The following is a 21635-nucleotide window of genomic DNA, read 5'->3' as shown; positions in this document are numbered from 1 at the left end:
GAGCCTGTCATATTTTGAAAACATTATTTCCAAAACAATATTCTCCCAGGTGAGAATTTTGGATAGATTTATTCTACGATCCATTTGTTTGTTTTCCTGATATGCTCAAGAGTCTTCTCCAACCACCAACATTCAAAAATGTCTTGCTTTCAGAATCCAATTTGTACTTCCATAGAATGTGCACAGGGAAAGCCTTACCAAATCCTAGCATATGGCATATTTTTGTTTGTTTGTTAATGTTAATAGTTGATCCTAAAAGGCAGAAGCAGTCCACTAGTTTACTGTCTTGTCATTTCTCAGGTTGATTATTCTATTAGTGTAGTCTTCCTTATTTTAAGGAAGACAACATGTAGAGTCATGTTTTTTCCTTGATTTTGTAGATCACTTGCATTTTCAGTTATCAAAGTAGTGTCATCAATGTAGGGCAGGTTATTGATGTTATCTGATTTCCCTGATTATATATTTAGCATATAGATTGAATAAAGAATAAAAGGAGAAGGGAAGGAAAGAAGGAAGGAAGGAAGGAAGGAAGGAAGGAAGGAAGGAAGGAGCAAGCTAGCTGAATACCTTCTCACTCTCTTGCCAACCTGGAGCCACTCTTCTGTTTGGCTGATGTGTCCCTATCCCTTGTTTCATATGAAGACAATAATATATTCTAAGAATCTGAGTTTCTTGAAGACATTCCACAATTTGGATCGATTCATTCAAGGCCTTTCTAGAGTAGATGAATTACATGCTGGTTTCTTTTGCGCATTCCTTGGTGTTCTCAGTTATCCAGGGTGCATCAGCAATAGTGATTCTTGTCCTCTGCCTTTTCTAAAACCAGGTTGAACATCTGACATTCCCTTTCTGAGCAATACTGCATTAGATGATACTAAACAGTACTTTGCTAACATGTGAAATAGAGAATTTTATGCAACTGCATAAATCTCCTTTCTTTGCTACTGGTACCTCTTCTAATTTATTGGCCAATGTTGTCCAGATTTGTTGGCATAGTTTGGTTACAACCATTATTGATTCTTCTGTTGCTTGCAGTTTTTCTGTAGATATTCCACCAGTTCCTGTAGCTTTCCAGCTTGGTGATTGCTGTAGTGCTAATGTCATCTTCTGCCATTAGAAGTTTTTATAAATTCAGAATATCTTCCAAAGTATCTTAGATGTTGACATCTGGTTACACTCACTTTCATTGTACTGCTTCCATCTGTTTGTTCCTCTTTGGATTAGTCACTATCTATCCATTGGTGTCCAATTTAAGGTTGGAAGTTCCTAAGTTCCTTCAGAGATCTTTCAAAGGACTTCCCTTGTTTTAGGTCTATCTCCACTAAAGGATTTCTCTACCAAAATTGTAATACAGCTCCTTGTCTCTTTTAACAATTCTCTGAAATTCTTTGTTAAGTTCCTTCCTGAGATCTTTGTCTTTCTTGGCTTCTCTTCTCTTCCTGGCAGTGTTCACCATCTGTTCTGATATCCAGGTTGATGTCTTCTGTTTCTTGGTATTTGGCAGTCTCTTTTCACATTCATTCTTGACATCTTAGATTTCATTCCTTGGCTCCCTATAAATGTCTTCATTGCAGTTCCTGATGTTGTTCTTGAAAATGATGCATCTGCGGTCAAGCTCATGTCTTGGAAACTGGCTGGCCTTGTTCTTTGGCTTTACTTTGATTTGGAACTTGCACATAAGCAGTTCGTCTGATCTATTCCACAGCCTTTGACGCTGTCTTTGCAGTTATAACTGAGCTCTTTTATTTCCTTTTACCTTGATTTCTGTGTGCCCCTTCTAGCGATAACCATGTGCATAAGTGTTGTTTTGTTGTCTGAAGAATTTGTTAAAAATAAAAGCATAATTAAATTGGCAAAAATTGATAATTCACTTCCCTTCTTTATTTCTGTTTCCTAGGCTGAACAGGCCAACTATGTTTTCCTCCTTACTGTTTTAACTTTGGCATTACAATCTCCAAACTGCAGACTGTTTCCAGATCTTGCTTGCATATTCTGTCCTTTTCAGATTGAACTTGATCATAAAACGTCTACACTTTTTTTCTTTGTCTGCATCATTGTGACTTAAACCTGAATAACTGTAATATTAAAGGATTGACTGAAAACTTACAGATGTTACATGGTCTATCCAAGCACTATTTTTGCTATATCCTTCGTGGCTATGAAACTGCTTTTTATTGGAGTTTTTTTGTCTTGAGTAGTAAACAGTATGATCTTCTGATTTAAAGTGTCAATTCCTATTCATGTCAATTTGCAGATGTCCAAGATGTCAATGTGTAGTTTGTTCATTTCATTTTTTACCGGATTGAGCTTTCCCATCTTCATGCTTTCTACATTCCAAGTTTAAACTATAATTCCATTTGCAGTTTCAGGTTTTTTTTTTTAACTTTTATAGTATTAGCAGCAACTAGACAGTGCAAAAGCTTTAATGTAGCCATACCCTATGAACATTATTACAGGTAGTCCTGGCAATTACGATCAAAACCCATGATGCTCGCTCATAAAACAGGTCACCACGCAACTGGGCCTCTATTTTTCTGTAGTGGTTGTTAAGTAAACTCAGTATTCACTGTGTGCCTGTGTTTTGCCAGAAACTGTAAATCATGCGTCAGGGCTCCGACAAACCACTCCCATTCAAATCATAAGTCTCTAGCCACATCTCTCAGAGAAAAAAAAAATGATTTATTAGGAGTGACCATGTCAGCGTTACCTGGGTGCAGCCGACTCTAAGACACATCATTCATTTCACCCTTGACTCTGGTCTTCCCCCCACCCTCTGGATGTATATTCTCCAATGGGACACATCCATAGCCAAGAGTCATCAATCATGCTCTCCAGTAATAATCTTGCACGCCAACAGCTTCGGCTGCCTAGCAATTATCTGAAACATTTAAGGAATACACTACTTTCCCCACTCCCTTTCTGCTGGAAACTAAAAAGATCAAATAAGTATTTTTTTTTATTTCCTTTTACCTTAGTTGACATCATGGTCATGTGAGTGCAGGCACTGCAAATGGTGATCACTCGCCAAGCACCCAACATGCGGTCACATGAGTACAGGAGAGGTCTGATGTCAGAATTTGGAAACCAGGTTTTACGTCCCTTTTTAGGAGGTTTCTTATAACTTTAAACTTTTACTAAACAGTCGTAAGTCAAGGACGATCTGTAATATTCTAAAAGGCCTTTAGTGACATCCAGTCTGAGGGCCCATAATCTGCTGTTTATCAGCACCATTGTCTTCTTCCAAGCAGTCCTTGATATAGGTGCCTGCTTCCTTTATCTGAACAGCTGGGATGAGTTCACACTTTGAGTTCATACTACTGGGAGTATAACTCCTGGCATCCAGTCCTAATGTTCTTCACTCACCTCTTCCAGGAACACTCCTTTCCACAACAAGGCAGCAAAGAAGATCTTAGGATCATAACCTTTAAACTTATCTCCTTTATCATTATAGCAAAGACGTTTAAAGTTACGACAGTATTTTCACCAAAATATAAACTGTTTAATTTCTTTATCTAACTATGTTAGTATATGACCTGGCATACTTTCTCCCTCATCAACCTACCTACATTATGAAGATTCAGGATTGCACCCTGGGTACTTCCAATCAGGTTGCATCAAGTGATAACATAACTTAATACGGGGTTTGGTTTGAAAGGGATTAAGTCCCAAGTCTTCTTTGAGTAAGCACATTTTATTTTATTTTATTTAGTTTAGTTTGTCAAGTACGTATGAGAAAACAAGTATAAGTATGAACATAACATATAAACTTATAAGTATACATGGTACAAATATATACATAATAAATGAGTACGAATAAATGGGAACAGTAGGGGAGGTGCGCTTATGCATGCCCCCTTACAGACCTCTTAGGAATGGAGTGAGGTCCACAGTAGACAGTTTAAGGTTAAAGTTTTTGAGGTTTGAGTATGTAACAGTAGAGTCAGGTAGTGAGTTCCAGGCGTTGACCACTTTGTTGCTGAAGTCGTATTTTCTGCAATCAAGTTTGGAGCGGTTTACTTTGAAGGGAGCAAGTTTTTTTGAGTAAGCACATTTTTGTGCTCTTAAATCCTTTCTAATTCTGGGTTCTCAGTGTTAGGGCTTTAGATAAATCAATTGTGTGATATTAAGAACTTTGGATGTATTAGAACCTGCTTTCATACTTCCTCTCACAGAATCCTATTCTCTACACAAATTCCAATATATGCTTCTCCTTAATATTTAGCCCATAGATGAAAGCAGTCAGATGAGTGATCTCCCGGTTAAGGTAACTCATACAGAAACGGGCAAAGTTCTCCTTGGACCAGAAGCTCCTAAAGCGAGTCAGTTGGATGCTTGGTTAGAAATGAACCCTGGGTAAGTAATCAGTTTATCTCCTAACCTATAACCCAATACTTTTGCACTAATCATGCAGCCTAAATATTTGCAGATTTTTTTTTAGTTTACGCATAAGTAAATGGTTCTAAACCCCATCCATATTAGTATTGGTTTTTTTTTATGTATTGTGTTTGGTCACTGTTTGCTCAAAAATTTGCAGTTTTTGTTATCTGCACCATTCTTTAATATGCAGCTTTACTACTATATGTTTATTAAAATCTAGTTATTTCTAAATGTCCAAGCTTCTATAGATCTTTCTTAAATGTTTAATTATGTAGGGGTGCATTTTTTTGAGAAGGTCAACTCAGAGCACATTTTTGAGCAGAACATGATGGATGTAAGGAAACTCTGCTCATTGTGCCTAGTTGTTGTGGAGCAATAATTTTAGCACTCTAAGACAATTTCTTTCCTCTGGAAGTCAATGAATGATTTCCCCCATAATTGATTTCTTTGATATCTTTAATGTTATACTTGTACTTCTCTGAAATACTTTTTTCTTATAAATATTTTTAAAAGCTTGCTATTTTGAAGGAGTTCCCTTATTCATACTGTTTCACCTGTTCCTTCCTGACCAGCTATGAAGTGGCTCCCAGGTCAGACAGTGAAGATGAAAGTGGCTCAGAATATGAAGAAGATGTAAGTGAACACTCTCTCTTGATGTAGCTCTTTATCTAGAAGAATATTTTTGAGAGTAAGAATAAGTATGTGAAAAATAAATCTTAACTATTGCAGTTATACGAACTACTCCGTAATACTGCAAGATAAATACCTGAATAGACTACCACAGTATATTGTGCATGAGATTACCTTTGCAAACCACTAAAAAGCTACAATTGGTTGAATAGTCAGCTGCCTGCATGTTGAGGGATGAAAGCATGTTCATCCAGTTTCATCGATAGTGGCCGCTCTCTTGGTTGCCAGAGGGCTTCAGGGTACCATTCAGATTGCTAACTTTTACATCTCTTCATTGGCCTGGATCCAAGGTATCTTCAAGACTACCTTTTCCAGGTAGAGCCATCCTGTGTGGTGTGGTGTGGTAGCTGTGTTTTGTATCAGTGGTAACTACGAAATAATATTCAAAAGTAGCCTTAGGTAGTACACATTGCATTAGTTTATCCTGGTTACCTATCCCCAATATCAGCAAGGTTGAGGCTGCATGGTCCAAGGGTAATATTTCTTAGTCATGAACTCCAGCTTACACAATCAGCCTACCGAGGCTAAACAGCGCAAACGTAATTGAGGGTGGAGGTTCGTTCTCTGAGCTTGTTGGTTGGTTTCTGAATGTTTCGTTACCAGGCTAGGTAACATCTTCAATGGAATTTAGGGGATATTAGTGTCAGTGTTCTGCTTATATGTGGTCAGTAGGTGTTATAAGCAGAAAAACACGGACACTGACATTCCCTCAATTTTGCTGATGATGTTAGCTGGCTTAGTAACGAAATGTTCAGAAACTAGCCTACAAGCTCAGAAAACGAATTTTCATCCTCATCTTACCCTCAAGCTACAGATATTCGCCACTATCACAAAGAAACACAATTCTTCTTGAAAGCAGCTGTTCCATAGGGAATTTACTAGTTGTAGTTACCCAAGTTGATAGTGTCCATGGTTAGTTTATTTAGGCACCATATTGTTTCTTTGGCTTTATGAATGGTCAGGGTTATTTATTTTACTATTGTGTTACATATTATTTTAATTTACTGTTTTAATTTGCCACGAGGTTGTGTAATTTAGAGCAGGAATAGAAATTCCAATAAATAAAGAAGCAAAGAACCTAATTAAAATAGAATCCACTGTGTATCATTCCAGTCTCTTAGTTTCCTTGTACCATAACAATAATAAGCCATAATAATACTAATTTGTGTGACTTTTCTTGTCAAAATAAAATGTTTCAATCGGGTCATAAATTACAATGCTATAACCTAATTAACTAACTGGAAAAATAGCTAGTTATAAATCTTTAAGCAATGAAGGATGCCAGATTTCTTTTTGATTACTGATGGTTGTTAATCACAGTAAGTAATGGGGGTTTAGTTTTAAAGATATTGCAGTTCATCAAAATGGGAATAGATTGTTAATTTTTAATATAATTGGTAATAATTCTTTTTGGATATTTTTTCCTGTACAGCTTGTCTGAAAACTATTATTTTTTAATCAGTTTCTCATTAAATGGTTCAGAAGAGGAAAGGTAGTGTGTGAGGGGTTTTTTCGGGGGGTTCGGGGAGGGGTCTGTTAGCAGCCAAGGATGTATTCAGTAAGTTTTAAAACTACTGTGAAAACTACTGCCAGTAATAGCTAGGGAAGGAGATATGCATTGCTATAGAGCAATGCAAGGAAAAGTGCTCTGAGTTTTTATATCTATGAGATTTATTTACTGTACCCTTTTTCTGTTTTTTTGCCTTTGCTTTGGGATCTCAAGGTCCCAGTCTTATATTTGCTAACCCTTCCTTTCTATTACAGAGGTTTATGGTTCTAACCCAGCAGAATAATGTTTTTAGGGACTAAGGAGACTGGAAGAGCAATAGATGATCTCTATCCCACCCACAAAGCTCTGAATTCATCCCAATTATGGTTAAAAGTAGAAAATGTTTAAATCACCTGATATGGTAAAAAAAAAAAACTAGGTGAGAAATACCACATATGTCAGATATTCTTATGAGGCAAAATATTCCCTATACTGTATCACTCTTCTCAGGTGTTCAGAAGTTGAGTAATATGAAAGTGCTTACTAATAGGATTGCATTTTTTTGCATTTAACAAAAATAGTTTGGAATCCTAAAACTTCTGCTGGTGTCATGCACAGTGATTTGGACTAGTTTTAAGTTCTAGTCCTGCCTTTAGCATGAAAAAGTGGCTAGGTGACTTAGGGCCAGACACTCTCTCTCAGGCCAGTCTACTTCACACAGTTATTGTTTCCCAGTAGGAGGAGGAAAGATTGTTAGATATATTTGCCACCTTACATTATTTATAAAATTAATAAAGTCAGGATTTAAAAAATCTTAAAAAAAACACCTAAAACAGAATATTTGCATCCACTGGTTATTTTAAAAGCATCAAAGATTATATGTTGCAAACTTATTTATTCCTATTGCAAAATTATAAAACCAATTTCCTACAATCAGGCTAAGTTTCTGTTTTTTCTTTTTTCTTTAACTATAACAAAAGCTACTTCTCTATAAATCTCAATGGGGCAGTTTCTTGTTTTACGAGAGAGGAAATTGGGGAGGGAAGCAAAACACAATGGAAAATTGTGGCCAGCCTTTGGAGTTCTTGCTGATCAGCTTTTCATGTGGGATTGACTTCAAGGGTTGTTGTTATTTTTTTCCCCTGCAGGAAGATGAAGATGAATCAAGTAGACAAGAAATAGATGAAAAGATACATCTGGATCCCAACACGGAAGATGTTTCAGAAAAAGACGCTAAACAAATCATTGAGTGAGTAATTTGGGAGAGCGGAGACAGCAAAGTATTTTCCACACTACCCTTTCTATATCAGATTTCTGCACATTTTAAGAAATAAAATGGCAAACGAGTCATCAATGTGAAATTAAAAATGCTTTATAGGACAGCCAAACAAGATGTCGATGACGAATACAGCATGCAGTACAGTGCCAGAGGATCACAGTCTTACTACACAGTGGCTCACGCAATTGCTGAGAGAGTGGATAAGCAGTCCTCTCTTCTTATCAACGGCACCCTGAAACATTACCAGGCAAGCATACTAGTTGGAAATTGCTCTTACGTATTTGGGGTTTTTTAAATGTTATTTCATTATCTGGTGTTCAGACTTGATGTGGCATTTTTATCTACCAAATGAGTCCTACCCTATGACCTGGGATAGCATCATCTATCTATCTATCTATCTATCTATCTATCTATCTATCTATCTACCTACCTACCTACCTACCTACCTACCTATCTACCTATCTACCTGATTGTCCCCTTTTGGAGTGCAGCTTCTACCACACTATTCAAATAGCAAGTGCAGCTCCTGTTTTGAAAATTGCTTAGCTCTTCTGGGAAACATGAATGGAAAATCAAACTAGGGAAGGGAAGTATGAGAGTCCAACTTTATATTGGACTAATTGTTATTTTTTAAATTCCACTTCATTTAGCTGCAGTGTTTTTCTGACTACTTCTACCAGTTAAAATGTTAAATTAACTGTTTTATTGCAACACAGCAATATTGAATAAATTTATCATTCATAATTTATTTTCAACCAATATTCAGGACAGTTTCATTGTAATGTTCAAGTTGGTGATTAGGAACTGTACTTTATTGCTCTAAATGCTATGAAATAAATCTATAACACCATGAAAATAGAAATTTGAAGCCTGTACTGATTAGTAAAAACTTGAACTACGTCACAACATCAGCAGTATTAATATTTAATACTGTCTAAAACAGATTGGTTTTCAGAGCAAAAGAATGCTACTATTACTATACTTGCAGTTTTTCTTGTTTGGGACATTTTTGATGTTTTCTTTATCATTATGCTACTTATGGTCAGCACCAAGGCAAAGCAGAGATGTTAAAATAAGAAAAATATAACTGTTATGAATAATTGAGGGGGTTTTATTGTATTTCAGGTCCAGGGTCTGGAATGGATGGTTTCCTTGTATAATAACAATTTGAATGGAATTTTAGCTGATGAAATGGGGCTAGGAAAGACCATACAGACGATAGCACTCATCACTTACCTGATGGATCACAAAAGGCTTAATGGACCCTATCTCATCATTGTTCCCCTCTCGTAAGTAGGCAGATTCTTCCTAATGATATTTTCCTGTGATTGGTTCATTAACAATATGTACTGTTTTTCTTTCTCTTTAATGACTGGATAAAGCACACCCCAGGAGTATGCTGCCTGCATGTTAACGATTTAATCTTAAAATTCCTTACGTATGGATTCTGTGAGGTTGGAAACCAGATGACTTAGAGGTCTAAAAGGATGCAAATGACTAGCTGTCTACAAGGAATATAAATCCTTCCATTTCCCACTGTCCTGTCAAAGCTGAAGAAGCTTATTGGATGAGAAGCGAAATGTCTTGAAAGAAAAAACAAGAAAGTCCAGTTGCCTCCTTAAAAAAAGCACCTTTGGGACAGATGGCTTAGAGAAGTTGAAATTTAGTACATCTTTTAGTCACCCTAGCTAGCGCCTAATTGTGATTCACAAGAAGGAAAATGTATTTCTTACCTGAGATTGGCTGCATAGGATGCCCTTTTAGATTCCATTATTCCTTTTAGATCCTTCTTTGAGGATCCTCACATTCTTCTGGAGAGTCCACCAGCCACAATTTTTGGATCTGCTGGAATCCAACTCTACAAATTCCCAGCTAATTTAGGTTGAATGAGAATTGTGGAATTGCAGTGCTGCTCATTTGGTGATTGTGAAGATTATTGTTTTTCTTCCTTAACTAATCCATCTTTGTGGTTAATCCAGTGTTAGTATAAAATTGGTTTTGGAAGAAATGCTGTAAACCCCGTTTTGCTTGGTTATCTTTGCCTGCAGTTAACTTAGACAAGATTCTTGTTAAGGCTGGTGATTTTAATTAAAATCAGTTACGCCACTTTAAAGTCAGATATCTGTTTATACATGTGCTGCGATATTTCTGCAGGTTTTGTGTTATAGTCTTCCCTGCCTCCCAAATCAAACGTATCACTTCAGATTCTGCATCAGAGTAAATAACTGTCAGTGAACCATAATATGGTTTATTGAGGCTGCAGCAATTATATTATTGAACAGTTAGGCATATGTTTGTTGTATCCATTGGTGGAGAGAAAGTAGAATAGCAGATTATGTGTTTTTGAAATAAAGAAATGGGAATATCAAGAAAGGTTAAAAAAAATGTCTTCCCTGGGACTGACTCTGTTGGGTATTTTTTAACCTACACAGTATGTCCTAATACATTTTCAAATTTCTTCATTTGTCAAAATACTTTTGATCTTTGCATTAAATATGTACTGATCTATTCCATGCACTTAGGAATACTACTGGTAGTGTTAGTATATGTATTTAGACACCCAACTCATCCACTTTGCTTTATTCATATGCTGACTATATAGGACGAATGTGCACATTTTCTGTATGCGTGAGTTGGGGTTTCTGCCTTTTAAAGAAAACTGGGAAGCAAGGATCTCAGTGTAAAAATACAATAGGAATATATGTTGTCATTGCTTCTTTCAGTTTTGTAAACAGGTCCTTAAAATGAAGTTGAAATTCATAAAATCCACTAAAAATCAGTTTGCTGAATACAGATTGGACAAGTTTATGTAAGCATATAATAATTTTTCAGAAACCTCGTCTGAAACCCAGGCAGCACTTTTGACATGATGAGAGAGCTATCTACTGTTACAGTGAGGTGGTGCAACATGGTTTACAGGTTACACTTTGTTAAACATCTTGCATCTTAGCGAGTAAAAAACAGGTTGCAGAATTTTACGTTTGATGCAGTTTTAATATACATTGCATTCTTAATTTTTTATATAGGACTTTATCCAACTGGACATACGAATTTGACAAGTGGGCCCCATCTGTGGTGAAAATTTCTTACAAGGTTTGGATATTTTATATATGAATGTATTGACGTAACTTTAGATTCACTGAGCAGTTTTATTCGATCGTAAAGTGTCCCCTGATTTGTAACATCTCACAAGTACTTTCAGGAATTGAAATGCATAAGAAAATTGCGAATACTAATTCCAATATGCTCTGTTCCAAGTAATCACAATCATAATTACAATACATTAGTATATTCTTTTTTAAATATAAATAATGTAGATATCAGATTGTAGCATGGCAATTTACCTATAATGAATTAGTCTACACCGAAGTACTTTAGTTACAGTTGCTGTTATAAAGCAGGCTGGAGAGACAGACCTGAGGTTGACTGCAGCATAAGATCGTTATCTGAGCAATGCTTTTCCAGTTGCTGCTTAACAGGGTATCACTTGCTGATGAAAAGATTCATCAAGATTTCGTTGATTCACTGTCAACGAAAGACAGGAGGAAGTTAGTTTTTCCTCCTCACAGCAGACCTATTGAATACATTTGTAAAGATTCAGTCCACGTTTCTTTTTGTCTTTAGCTTCCTCTTGAATTGACTGGAAATATTAATAATATATTAGGCACGCTCTGCTGCCCTTTTTTATCCACCTCACAACTATCTTTTTAGTGAATAACATCTTGATGCATTTTTTTTTCTTTTCCTTTTTTTCAGGGTACACCTGCTATGCGCCGATCGCTTGTACCTCAGCTACGTAGTGGGAAATTTAACGTTCTTTTGACTACATATGAATACATCATAAAGGACAAACACATTCTTGCTAAGGTACTATTATATTTGGGAATTTTCTTGATGGCTATCTCCTCCCGCCCCCTTTTTTTTTGGCTTCCTCCACTCTCAATTAGCAAAAATTATACCAAACCTGAAGGGTCCAGGTACAATATCCATAATCGCTGTTGTCTTTAAAAGTGCGTTTTTTTGAATTGCTTTTGCCTTTTCTCATCCCATTCACTGTCTCTGTTCCTGCTGAGTCCTTTCAGGATTGCTGGTGAGGGGAAAGGTTTTGCTACCTGTGGATCCCATAAATTCCACACCGTTGCTCTTTGTCAAGCAGAATAGCCACCTCCTCATCCCTCTGCTGAATCCCATTTACCTGGGAACCCTGCTATTCCATTTTTATCTGCAGCTCTTCTTTGTTTCTGAGCAGAGATTAATAGAGTGAAAGGGGGAAAAAGAGAATCAGGCTTTGTTAACATTTTCCAGATGTGGAAAGATAACAGAGACCAGACTGAAATTTGTACCATTCATTTCGTTTATGCATTAAGATACAGTATCTGAAAATCTTATGTCAGTACTTCCCAGAATTATTTTGTTAAATTAAAGGTAATTAAACAATGGAGTCCACCGTAATTTGTCATATCTCTCTTCAATCGCTTTGCTACATTTCGGAATATGTACATTTTTTTAACAAGAGGTGTTTGCTTTAGTAAGCTTCCAAAAATTTCAAGATATTTTTCCCCTCCCTTTCTGGAACCCAGTATTGGCACTTTGCAAATAAACTGTCAATGCATCCCACAAAATACAGACACTCCTCAACTTACAAAAGTTTATTTAGTGAAAAGCTACGGCATCACTGAAAAAAGTGACATGACCGTTTTTCACAAACCTCATGGTCACATGATCAAAATTTGAATGCTTGGGAAGTGGTTCATATTTATGATGGTTACAGTGTCCCAGGATCATGTGATCGCCTTTTGTGACCTTCTGACAAGCAGAGTCAGTGGAGAAGCCAGATTCATTTAATAACCATGTCACTAACCTAACAACTGCGGTGATTCACTTAACAAGTCTGGCAAGAAAAGTTGTAAATGGAGCAAAATTCGCTTAACAACTGTCTCACTTAGTAACAGAAATATCGAGAGCTACCTGTAATCCTCTTTTTGCACTTCTTCTCTTCATACATTTGCATTGGGAGAAAAGTGGGAGGCTCCCAATCTCCTCAAATCAGTTTTAAGAAATATTTTTCCTGCCAGTTCAATCGATTGAATTTACTGTGGAGGGTGTTAGTGCTGATGAAGGGAGGGCTAAAAAGGTTGTCCTGAATTAAATATGTATGTCACTGGATGCTTAAAGCCCCTGATAATGATTTTCAAGATTCCTCAATAAAATATTAAGGAGTATTGGTCATCCATTCATTGACTCTGTTTCTCACTTCCTTACGTTGTTCCTTCTCCCTTGCAAAGTGACAGTAAGAATAAATGGGCCAAGTTTCAAACCACTGTTCTATGAGGCTATACTGGGAACTAAAGTTTACTGGGTTGATACTTATTATATAGTTTAATGCATTAAATTGTATCAATTCACCTTCTGGAATTTTCTTTGAGTCATGAACCTACTCTGCATTTTGTGTTTATATAAAAATGTTTAATTAAAGGATGCAAAGCCAGTATTTTTATTTTCTTTCATTATGCGTTTCTCTTACTGCACATATCCCTGTGGAATAGCATTTCCCTCCTACAAATTTGTATTGGAGCATTCTTTTAAATCCTGTTTTTTCTCTTAGCCTTTAGTTAAAGGATTTAACCCTTAAGGGTTAACCTGGTTTAGGATGGATGGATAGGCTCCTATGAGCTGTAACCAAGATTCTTGTTCTCCTGATTTGTCATTTTATGCATGTTGTTCATTTTTATTGAACTTTTGTTCTTTTAACTTTGTGAAGCTACTCAAAGTTGGAGTTGGAAAGCCTAGAAATTTACAAATAAATGAATAAAATAAAATCACACAATTCAGTCTAGGTTTTATTGACTATTGTCTATTATATATGATTATATTAATCCAATATGCCCTTTGAAGATGAACGTTATGATGTACGTTATGAGATACACTTGATGAAGTCCAATTTTGGTGGCTGTTCATTCATATTGTACAAAATATGTACTAATTATTGCATACTTTGAAATGAAGTATGAGTTTTGAAAGCTTCAGTTGTGTTTAATCCTAATTACTTCATAGGTTAGAATCTCAATATAGTTTCCTACCAATTATTTCTGTATTTCCATAGATTCGGTGGAAATATATGATTGTAGATGAAGGTCATCGAATGAAGAATCATCACTGTAAGCTGACTCAGGTGCTAAATACTCATTATGTGGCACCAAGAAGGATTCTCTTGACTGGAACGCCATTGCAGAACAAATTACCTGAACTTTGGGCTCTCCTTAATTTTCTTCTCCCAACAATTTTCAAGAGTTGCAGTACTTTTGAACAATGGTTCAATGCTCCTTTTGCCATGACTGGAGAAAGGGTACTGGGCAATTTATTTTAAAGTGCTATAGTAACATGTTATATTAAATGGGCAGTCTGTTTTACAGCAACTGGTATAGTATATTGATAATAGTGAACATTCTAATGAATGCACTCTTAATCTATTAAGTTGTATTAGCATTTAAGGAAAGAGTTAAAGAGTTTGTTAGCATTGAAAAATAATGAAATATGAGGGTAGGGGCGAAGGTTTATTCTCTGAGCTAGTGGGTTGGTTTCCGAATGTTGCATTACCAGGCTAGGTAACATCTTCAGCAGAGTTTAGGAGATGTCAGCGTTCTTATTTATAAGAGCTTCAAGTATGGGTGTATCAAGTATGGGTCTTGTGATGGGTCAGCTGTGAGTAATCAGTGAGAATCTTGTGATGGGGAAGTTATATCATATGAGGATCATTGGGAGATGAAGTGCTGTTTGTGTGGGGGCTTGCGTGGGTTGGTTGAGGGTTGATGCTGTGCAATTGATTTGGATTCTGAGGGCTTCATGGGCTGGTTGTAGGTCAGCGTGTCTGTTGATGGAATTGCTTGTAGAGTGCCAGGCTTCAATGAACTCATGAGAATGATGGGTGGTAGCGTGACTGATTATTTTTGTGTTGCTCCAATCGAACTGGTGTTGTTTGGTGCTGGTGTGGGTAGAGATTAAGGATTTGGGATCATGGCGTTTGGCTGCCAGCCAGCATTCGTGGATCCTGGTTTTTAATTGACATGATGCTTATCCCACATTGAATTGGTTGCAATGATTACAGTTGATTTTGTAGTACTATTGCAAATAATGAAAAATGTAAGTGTTGTTTTTAAAGTACTTTTTTCCTCTTTTTAATCTTTTCATTTAGGTGGATTTAAATGAGGAGGAAACTATTCTGATTATTCGGCGTCTCCATAAAGTGCTAAGACCTTTCTTGTTAAGAAGGTTGAAGAAAGAGGTTGAATCTCAGTTACCAGAAAAGGTTTGTGAAGAGGAAGCTCTCCGTTGAATTACCTCTAGTAATAAATCCAGACACCATATGATCCCAAATATACCTCTGTCAGAACTTAATCAATTCTGCCGGAAACTTCAGAAGGTTGAGCTTGGTTGTGAATCTTGCTTTACCTAACTATCAGTAATATCAGTAATGTAAAATAGGAAATAATTTAGAGCTAGATCTATCCATCCATTTAAAAACAATATAGGTAGTTCCTCCATTAACAACCACTTGTTCAGTCACCCTTTGAATTTATGAGGCTGCTGAATGAGGAGACTTACAGCTGGTCTTCAGAGGCGGAGCAAAATCAATATGATGTCACTCCTAAGGGTCACATGGGAATTATTTTACAGCTGTGCCATTGGTGATGGTATTCCTGGTCCCAATTTTTGTCATTTTTCAGTTCTTTGCTGGTTCAATTTACCACGTCATAATGTGTGTATATCTGTGCGTGCATGTGCATGTGTGTCTCTTTAGTGTATTACGCATTTTCTAGCAAACTTTACTGCTGCCCTTTTAGCGGAGATCCAGTATATGTGAATATAGAATAGTATTATTGATTATAATCATCTCAAGGATTAATAATCTTCCAAATATCATCAATCACTATTCCATTGACCATATAGAAAGTAATACACATTTTAAATTAAATATAAACATTAACCTTTGGAATAAGTATTGGTAAAACAGATAGGATAGATCAGGTGATATGTTTGTGATGTAACAAAAGAATTAACCTTTTCAGTATTATTCCCCCCCTCCCCCCCCAAGTCAGTTGTTGAGAACCAGCGTAATTTGTTAGCATTCTTTATAACTTTGGGTAGGTTGTTCTGTAAATCCTTACCTAAATATAATTTTTTTATATTGAATAGCGCAGACATTTTAATACAGGGCTATCAATCTCGCAGCCCATGGATTGGATGTGTCATGCGTTGGCCATGCCCACGCCCGGTTTGGGTGAAGGGGAAAAAGTCACGATATGTCACTTGACGTTGTGATGATGCAAGTTTGACACCCCAGTTTTAATACTTTTTAAATTTTATTTAAAAGTTTTGAAAAAGCTGCATTATTTAATATTTATTGTCTGGTTTTTTTTTAACAAGGTTGAATATGTGATAAAGTGTGATATGTCAGCCCTGCAGAAGATTCTGTATCGCCACATGCAAGCCAAGGGAATCCTTCTTACTGATGGCTCGGAGAAGGACAAGAAGGTGAGAAGACTCCTGGGATCTTGTTTTTTGTAGCACAAAACTCCCCTATGCAAAAAAGTAATTCTAACAAATAAATGATTTGAGCCTTCTTGAGTATAACTAGGAGAAAAAACAAATATTACTAAAGAAAAAGTAGAATTCATTATATATGAGACTTAGATTGTTGCAAACAGATGGTGGATTAAAACAGAAAAAGGAGGGAATCTGTAGTGCTTTAAACCAGTAGACGCAAACCAATGGGCTGGGGACCACTGGTGGTCCACGAGAAAATTTTGGTGGTCCGCAGAGAAAGCACACACCCCCCCTCAGCAATTAATCCAGTCTGCGCCGGAACACAAGGCTCCGCCACCCATATGGCCCACAGGCACACAAGGCTTGCGTTGCTTGCATTGCGAACAACACGAGGTAGTGAGGGGAGGGGGGAAAGGGCAGAGGGGGGGAACTTGCCCCATTCGCACCTCGCCTGGCCACCGGGCTGCTTCTCTCCGCTTCTTTCTTCTTATGCTTTTGGCTGCATGCAAGGAAAGCAGAAAAAGTATTTCTTTCTCTCCCCCAAACTCTGCCAGAAATGGGTCTTTGGGACCCTGCAAGGCCTCCTGCTCCAAGAGGCTGCGCCAGCATGACAAGTCTCACAAAGACTCATTTCTGGCAGAGTTTAGGGGAGAGAAAGAAAGATTTCTGCTGCTTCCATAGCTTTCCTTGCCAAAAGAGAGAGAGAGAGCCAAAAGTCTCTCTCTCTCTTTCTTTCTCTTTCCCCCTGAGAACGAGCAGGAGATGGTGTCCTGCAATCCCAAATAAAGAATGATCGATCAGTGGGAAAATAGGGTGGGGAATTTTCCTGCAGACTTTTGGGGGATTTTCCGAGTGTGTCTGGTCCGCGAGATTTAAAATTAAGAGTTTAGTGGTCCCTGAGATCCAAAAGGTTGGCGACCCCTGCTTTAAACTGAGGGCAACCACCACTGTGAATTAACAGGAACAGATGGCTAGTTACAAAAGGTACTTTAGAATTTGGATAAAAAATATCAAGCCTAAGTAATTGTCTGAGAAACATGTTTTAGAATGTATTCCAAAACAACCATCAGATTTTGGAAGAAGACACAGCTGCTTTAAAAGATTCACAAAAAGGTCCCTACTACTGGCTGCTGCTATCACAAATACAGCATCTGTAAAATTCCCCAATTTGGGAATATCACAGAGTTATGTTTATATATTTATATATTTATGAGTTTGTGTGTGTGTATTACTACATTTTTGTGGCAAAGCAGCTTTCAAAGAACTGCACAGCTCTAGATAATATATTAGAATAAGCATATATACTATGCTGTGAATATGGTAATATGGTAAATATGCCATATATTAAGTGAACAATGTTTCTTCAGATTATATTAATTCATAACTACCTTTGTGTCACTTCCTCAGGGAAAAGGTGGAGCCAAAACACTCATGAATACCATCATGCAGCTGAGGAAAATATGCAATCACCCATATATGTTCCAACATATTGAGGTAAATTAATTTTATCATTTCATTCTAGAGGGATTCACGCAGCTGTTATTCTCTCTTAAAGTATCATTTTTCTATTCTTTAAGTGTGATCTTTTGAAAACAGTTTCATTATAGATCAACTAAACGTTGACATTTCTGAAAAGTTACTTGACATCAGAAAGTTTGTTTTTGATGATGACTAATTAAGTTCCCTGCCTGACTTTTTCATATAATCAAGAGACTTTTATTGTCCTGACTGACATGAAATATTTTACACCTTTTTTAATCACATGAATATGAAAATACCTTCATTGTGCTTTCAAATTCCACTGAGCAAGAATTGCTGCTTATCCTAATTTACCATTGGTGAGCTGCTGGTTGGATTTGCACAGAGGTATACAATGAACTAGTAATTGCACATGGGACTTCTGGTTTTCTTCTTGCTTTCCTGAAAGCTAGGATGTGGTAATTCAATATGTTTTGATTTATTCCAGTTTTGAACCATGGCTCATTGGGGAGTAAGGAATTGGAAATCAAGGTTCAGTTATCGTACACAACTTGACACCTAACCAAAAAAAGAGCAGAAGTGAACAAGCTGCATGTCCACACGCATTCACTTGCAGCAATATGAGACAACCCAACAATTGTAGCTTAAAGTTGTGTTAGTACAATCGTTATAGTAGTTGGCAGCCATGGAAATAGAAGTTATAAATAAATAATTGTAAATACACGAATAATCAAGCAAATACATGTTCAGTTATAAATCATTATTTTCTATGAATCATACACATAGTGCATATGTTGTAAAATTGTTCATAGATTACCAAGGAAATTATTAGTTGCAATCATTTAATCAATTACAGAACTGAAAAAGCTTCTTGGATGAGAAAGGAAAAACAAAGGAAGTCCAGTTGCGTCTTGAAAAAAGCACCTTTGGGATTTAATCAATTAGTTGTCCATTATTTATTTAACCCACCACTTTAATAATTGCATGTAGCTTGCCAGCTAATTTATGCATCTTAAGTATGCCTTTATACTTTTAAGAAAAATATAATTTCTGAAATCCATTGTTTTTAAATAACATTGAAAATAGAAAGCTGAACTTATGCTTTTTAAGTGATTTACTTCTAGAGCTATGCAAAGCATTCAAGTGGTATTTCTCAAAGTGAAAAATAAGCACAAGTAGGTTCATTTCAAAAGCTTGGGTTTTTTTGCAGCTGATGTTGCTGCTTTGTAAGCTGATTCCCATTGTCCCTGTGTGTTTATATACTTCACTTTGATTTACTGTCCATGTTTTTCATCAGGTATCAAAGTGGAGGCCCAGAACGTGGCTGTTTGTGGCTGTTTCAGTTATTGGAAGAGAGATGTTTTATACATGGTCCTATACGTTGTAAAGCATTTCTTCTGATGAATTTTAGGCAACCTTTAATATGAAAAAGTAAATAATCCATTGTTATCATTTTGCAGGAATCCTTTGCTGAACATTTGGGTTATTCCAGTGGTGTTATCAATGGGTAATTTTTTTCATTTATTTATGGCCAATGTATTAATAGATGGGGTTATATCAAATTAAAACAAAAAACATTCAGAAAATACATTGACATAAAAATTAGAATAAGATATGATCTAGGCACAATAAAGCACTTATAAAGCACCAAGTTAATATTATATTGATAAAAGGAATTGAACCGCCCTGAGTTGTTTAAGATGGGAGCCATATAAATCTTTAAATAAATAAATGAATAAAGTAAATAAAATTAATAAACAGTGTACTGTTAAGTGCCAAATAAATCCCAGGGTTATTGGCATTATTTATTGATGTTATAATTGGAGACCAAAATACCAAAAGAAGCATATATATATTAGAGAAAGTTATGTTATAAAACAAAAGTAAAGTGCAAATCAGCTTAAGGGAAAACAAGTTATTAGAACTCTTAGCCAATTAAATATTTAGAAGGAATAGTAATAGCAGCAAAGTATCTTTTTTGGAGATACTGGGTGATCTACCAGTTAGGTGGAGGCAAATCCCAATTTTGCATGGCTGCACATTAGACCCCTTAGTTTCTAGTGGAGACATATGTTTTCCTTACTTTCCCTGAAAGTAAGGAAAACTTTAAGGCACTAATTAACTGTTTCTGACTTTAAACATTCAAAACTGTTTACAGCAATTATATTGATAAAATTAAACTGTTTACAGCAATTAACAATAACAATTAAAAAACATAAAAATAGAATAAATAATATAATTAAAATCAAGAGAAGCTTAAAATCGGCCTCATTAAAATAAAAATACTATTCAATTCATATTTCAAAGCTGGATGAAAGAGATGGATTTTCACTCATTTCCTAAATTGTGAGACATGCAGGGAGACAAAACTACACCCTGGGGAGTACATTCCATAGTCTAGGGGTCACATAGGAGAAGCCTTCTCCCACATGCTAGAGCTTGTAGCTATGCAATATTTTCAGAAGGGTTTCTATTGCTGACCTATGCAGATTCACACAGCAGGAGAGAGATGGTCCTTCAGTTAATTATGGATATGTTTACTTAGAAATATATCACTTTGGTAACGTGAGATTAACTGCAGAGAATAAACTTAAATTAGTTTGTCATGTCACGCTCAAATTACACAAAGAAAATGGCCTTTTTTATATCTACAAATTTTAGAAAAATAAGCAATAACACAATGTGTGTAAAGCCTGAAAATAGAGGATGAAATATGTCCTCAGAAAAATCCAAACTACCAAAAAGTAATAGTTGAAGAGGTTGAAGAAGCAATCTTCTGAACACTTCAAAAGTCTGTGGATAACAAGTATAATAGAAATGTCCATTCCTTCTATTTGTACTGAATACTGAATATTTAAATATTAGAATTCTGAAGTTTTCCTCTCTTAGAAGCTCTAGACCAACTAGGTGAAAAAGACTTTCTGACAAACATGTGATTTATGGATTCGAAAATTGGAAAGTGTAGCTTAGGGAAAGAATGAAATTTTCATGCAACCTGAGAAGAGAGAGAGGATAAAATATAAATGTATTTATAATGGCTGTGAAGGAAATTATAATCTTTATCATCTTTACTTTATGTTACTTTAATATTTTCTTGTCATTATTTTTCTTTATTATATTTATTTTCTTTTATGGCTTTTATTTTGTTAAAAACTTTTTTAATAAAAATTATATATTAAAAAGATTATTTCCAGACATAAGGTATTTTTCCTTCTAAAACTAGTCCTTCGTCCCTCCTTTCCCTCCCAGACAGTATTTAGTCTGTTCGCTTTTGCTTTTTCTGGAGTTTGGATTTAATTTTGGAAAATAGATTAGGGAGAGTTAATAAGCAGCTATACAAATAAAAATAATTCTTGTGTCTTTTTTTATTATTATTTTATTACAGAGCTGAGCTTTATCGGGCTTCTGGGAAGTTTGAGCTACTTGATCGAATTCTACCAAAGTTGCGAGCCACTAATCATCGTGTGCTTCTTTTCTGTCAAATGACATCCCTTATGACTATTATGGAAGATTATTTTGCCTTTCGAAACTTTGCTTATTTGCGGCTTGATGGTAATGTCCGTGATGAATCTAGAGTTCATTTAAAGATTACAATAGGAATACCTCTAGTTAATTAATACGCTGTTAAAAAACTAAGAGGTCTATTTTGTATTATTGTAACAAAGGCTCTAAATTTTGGCTGGGAAAGCCATGTCTAACATTCTTGGCTTTTATTACTTGTTGCCATTGTCATTCAGTGATTGTGAACATTGTTTGCTGATACCTATTATTACAGTG

General features: G+C 36.0%; 1 protein-coding gene across 4 annotated transcripts in view; it reads left to right on the top strand.

The window, feature by feature from the left end:
* SMARCA2 (SWI/SNF related BAF chromatin remodeling complex subunit ATPase 2) overlaps positions 1 to 21635 on the top strand; it is a 110405-nt gene that overhangs the window by 53519 nt on the left and 35251 nt on the right. For all 4 annotated transcript variants that reach the window (XM_026703759.2, XM_026703757.2, XM_026703758.2 and 1 more), the window contains exons 12-24: positions 4223 to 4353; positions 4950 to 5010; positions 7705 to 7805; positions 7935 to 8082; positions 8961 to 9124; positions 10862 to 10928; positions 11592 to 11702; positions 13939 to 14181; positions 15028 to 15141; positions 16260 to 16367; positions 17787 to 17873; positions 19319 to 19365; positions 21244 to 21410. In XM_026703759.2, the coding sequence (XP_026559544.1) occupies positions 4223 to 4353; positions 4950 to 5010; positions 7705 to 7805; positions 7935 to 8082; positions 8961 to 9124; positions 10862 to 10928; positions 11592 to 11702; positions 13939 to 14181; positions 15028 to 15141; positions 16260 to 16367; positions 17787 to 17873; positions 19319 to 19365; positions 21244 to 21410 (1549 nt within the window). The remainder of the gene's footprint in view (positions 1 to 4222; positions 4354 to 4949; positions 5011 to 7704; positions 7806 to 7934; positions 8083 to 8960; positions 9125 to 10861; positions 10929 to 11591; positions 11703 to 13938; positions 14182 to 15027; positions 15142 to 16259; positions 16368 to 17786; positions 17874 to 19318; positions 19366 to 21243; positions 21411 to 21635) is intronic.

This window comes from Pseudonaja textilis, chromosome 2, assembly GCF_049901715.1.
Source record: "Pseudonaja textilis isolate UNSWEBS1 chromosome 2, rPseTex1.2, whole genome shotgun sequence".
Lineage (NCBI taxonomy): Eukaryota > Metazoa > Chordata > Lepidosauria > Squamata > Elapidae > Pseudonaja > Pseudonaja textilis.
This window is presented reverse-complemented; position numbering and strand designations above follow the sequence as displayed.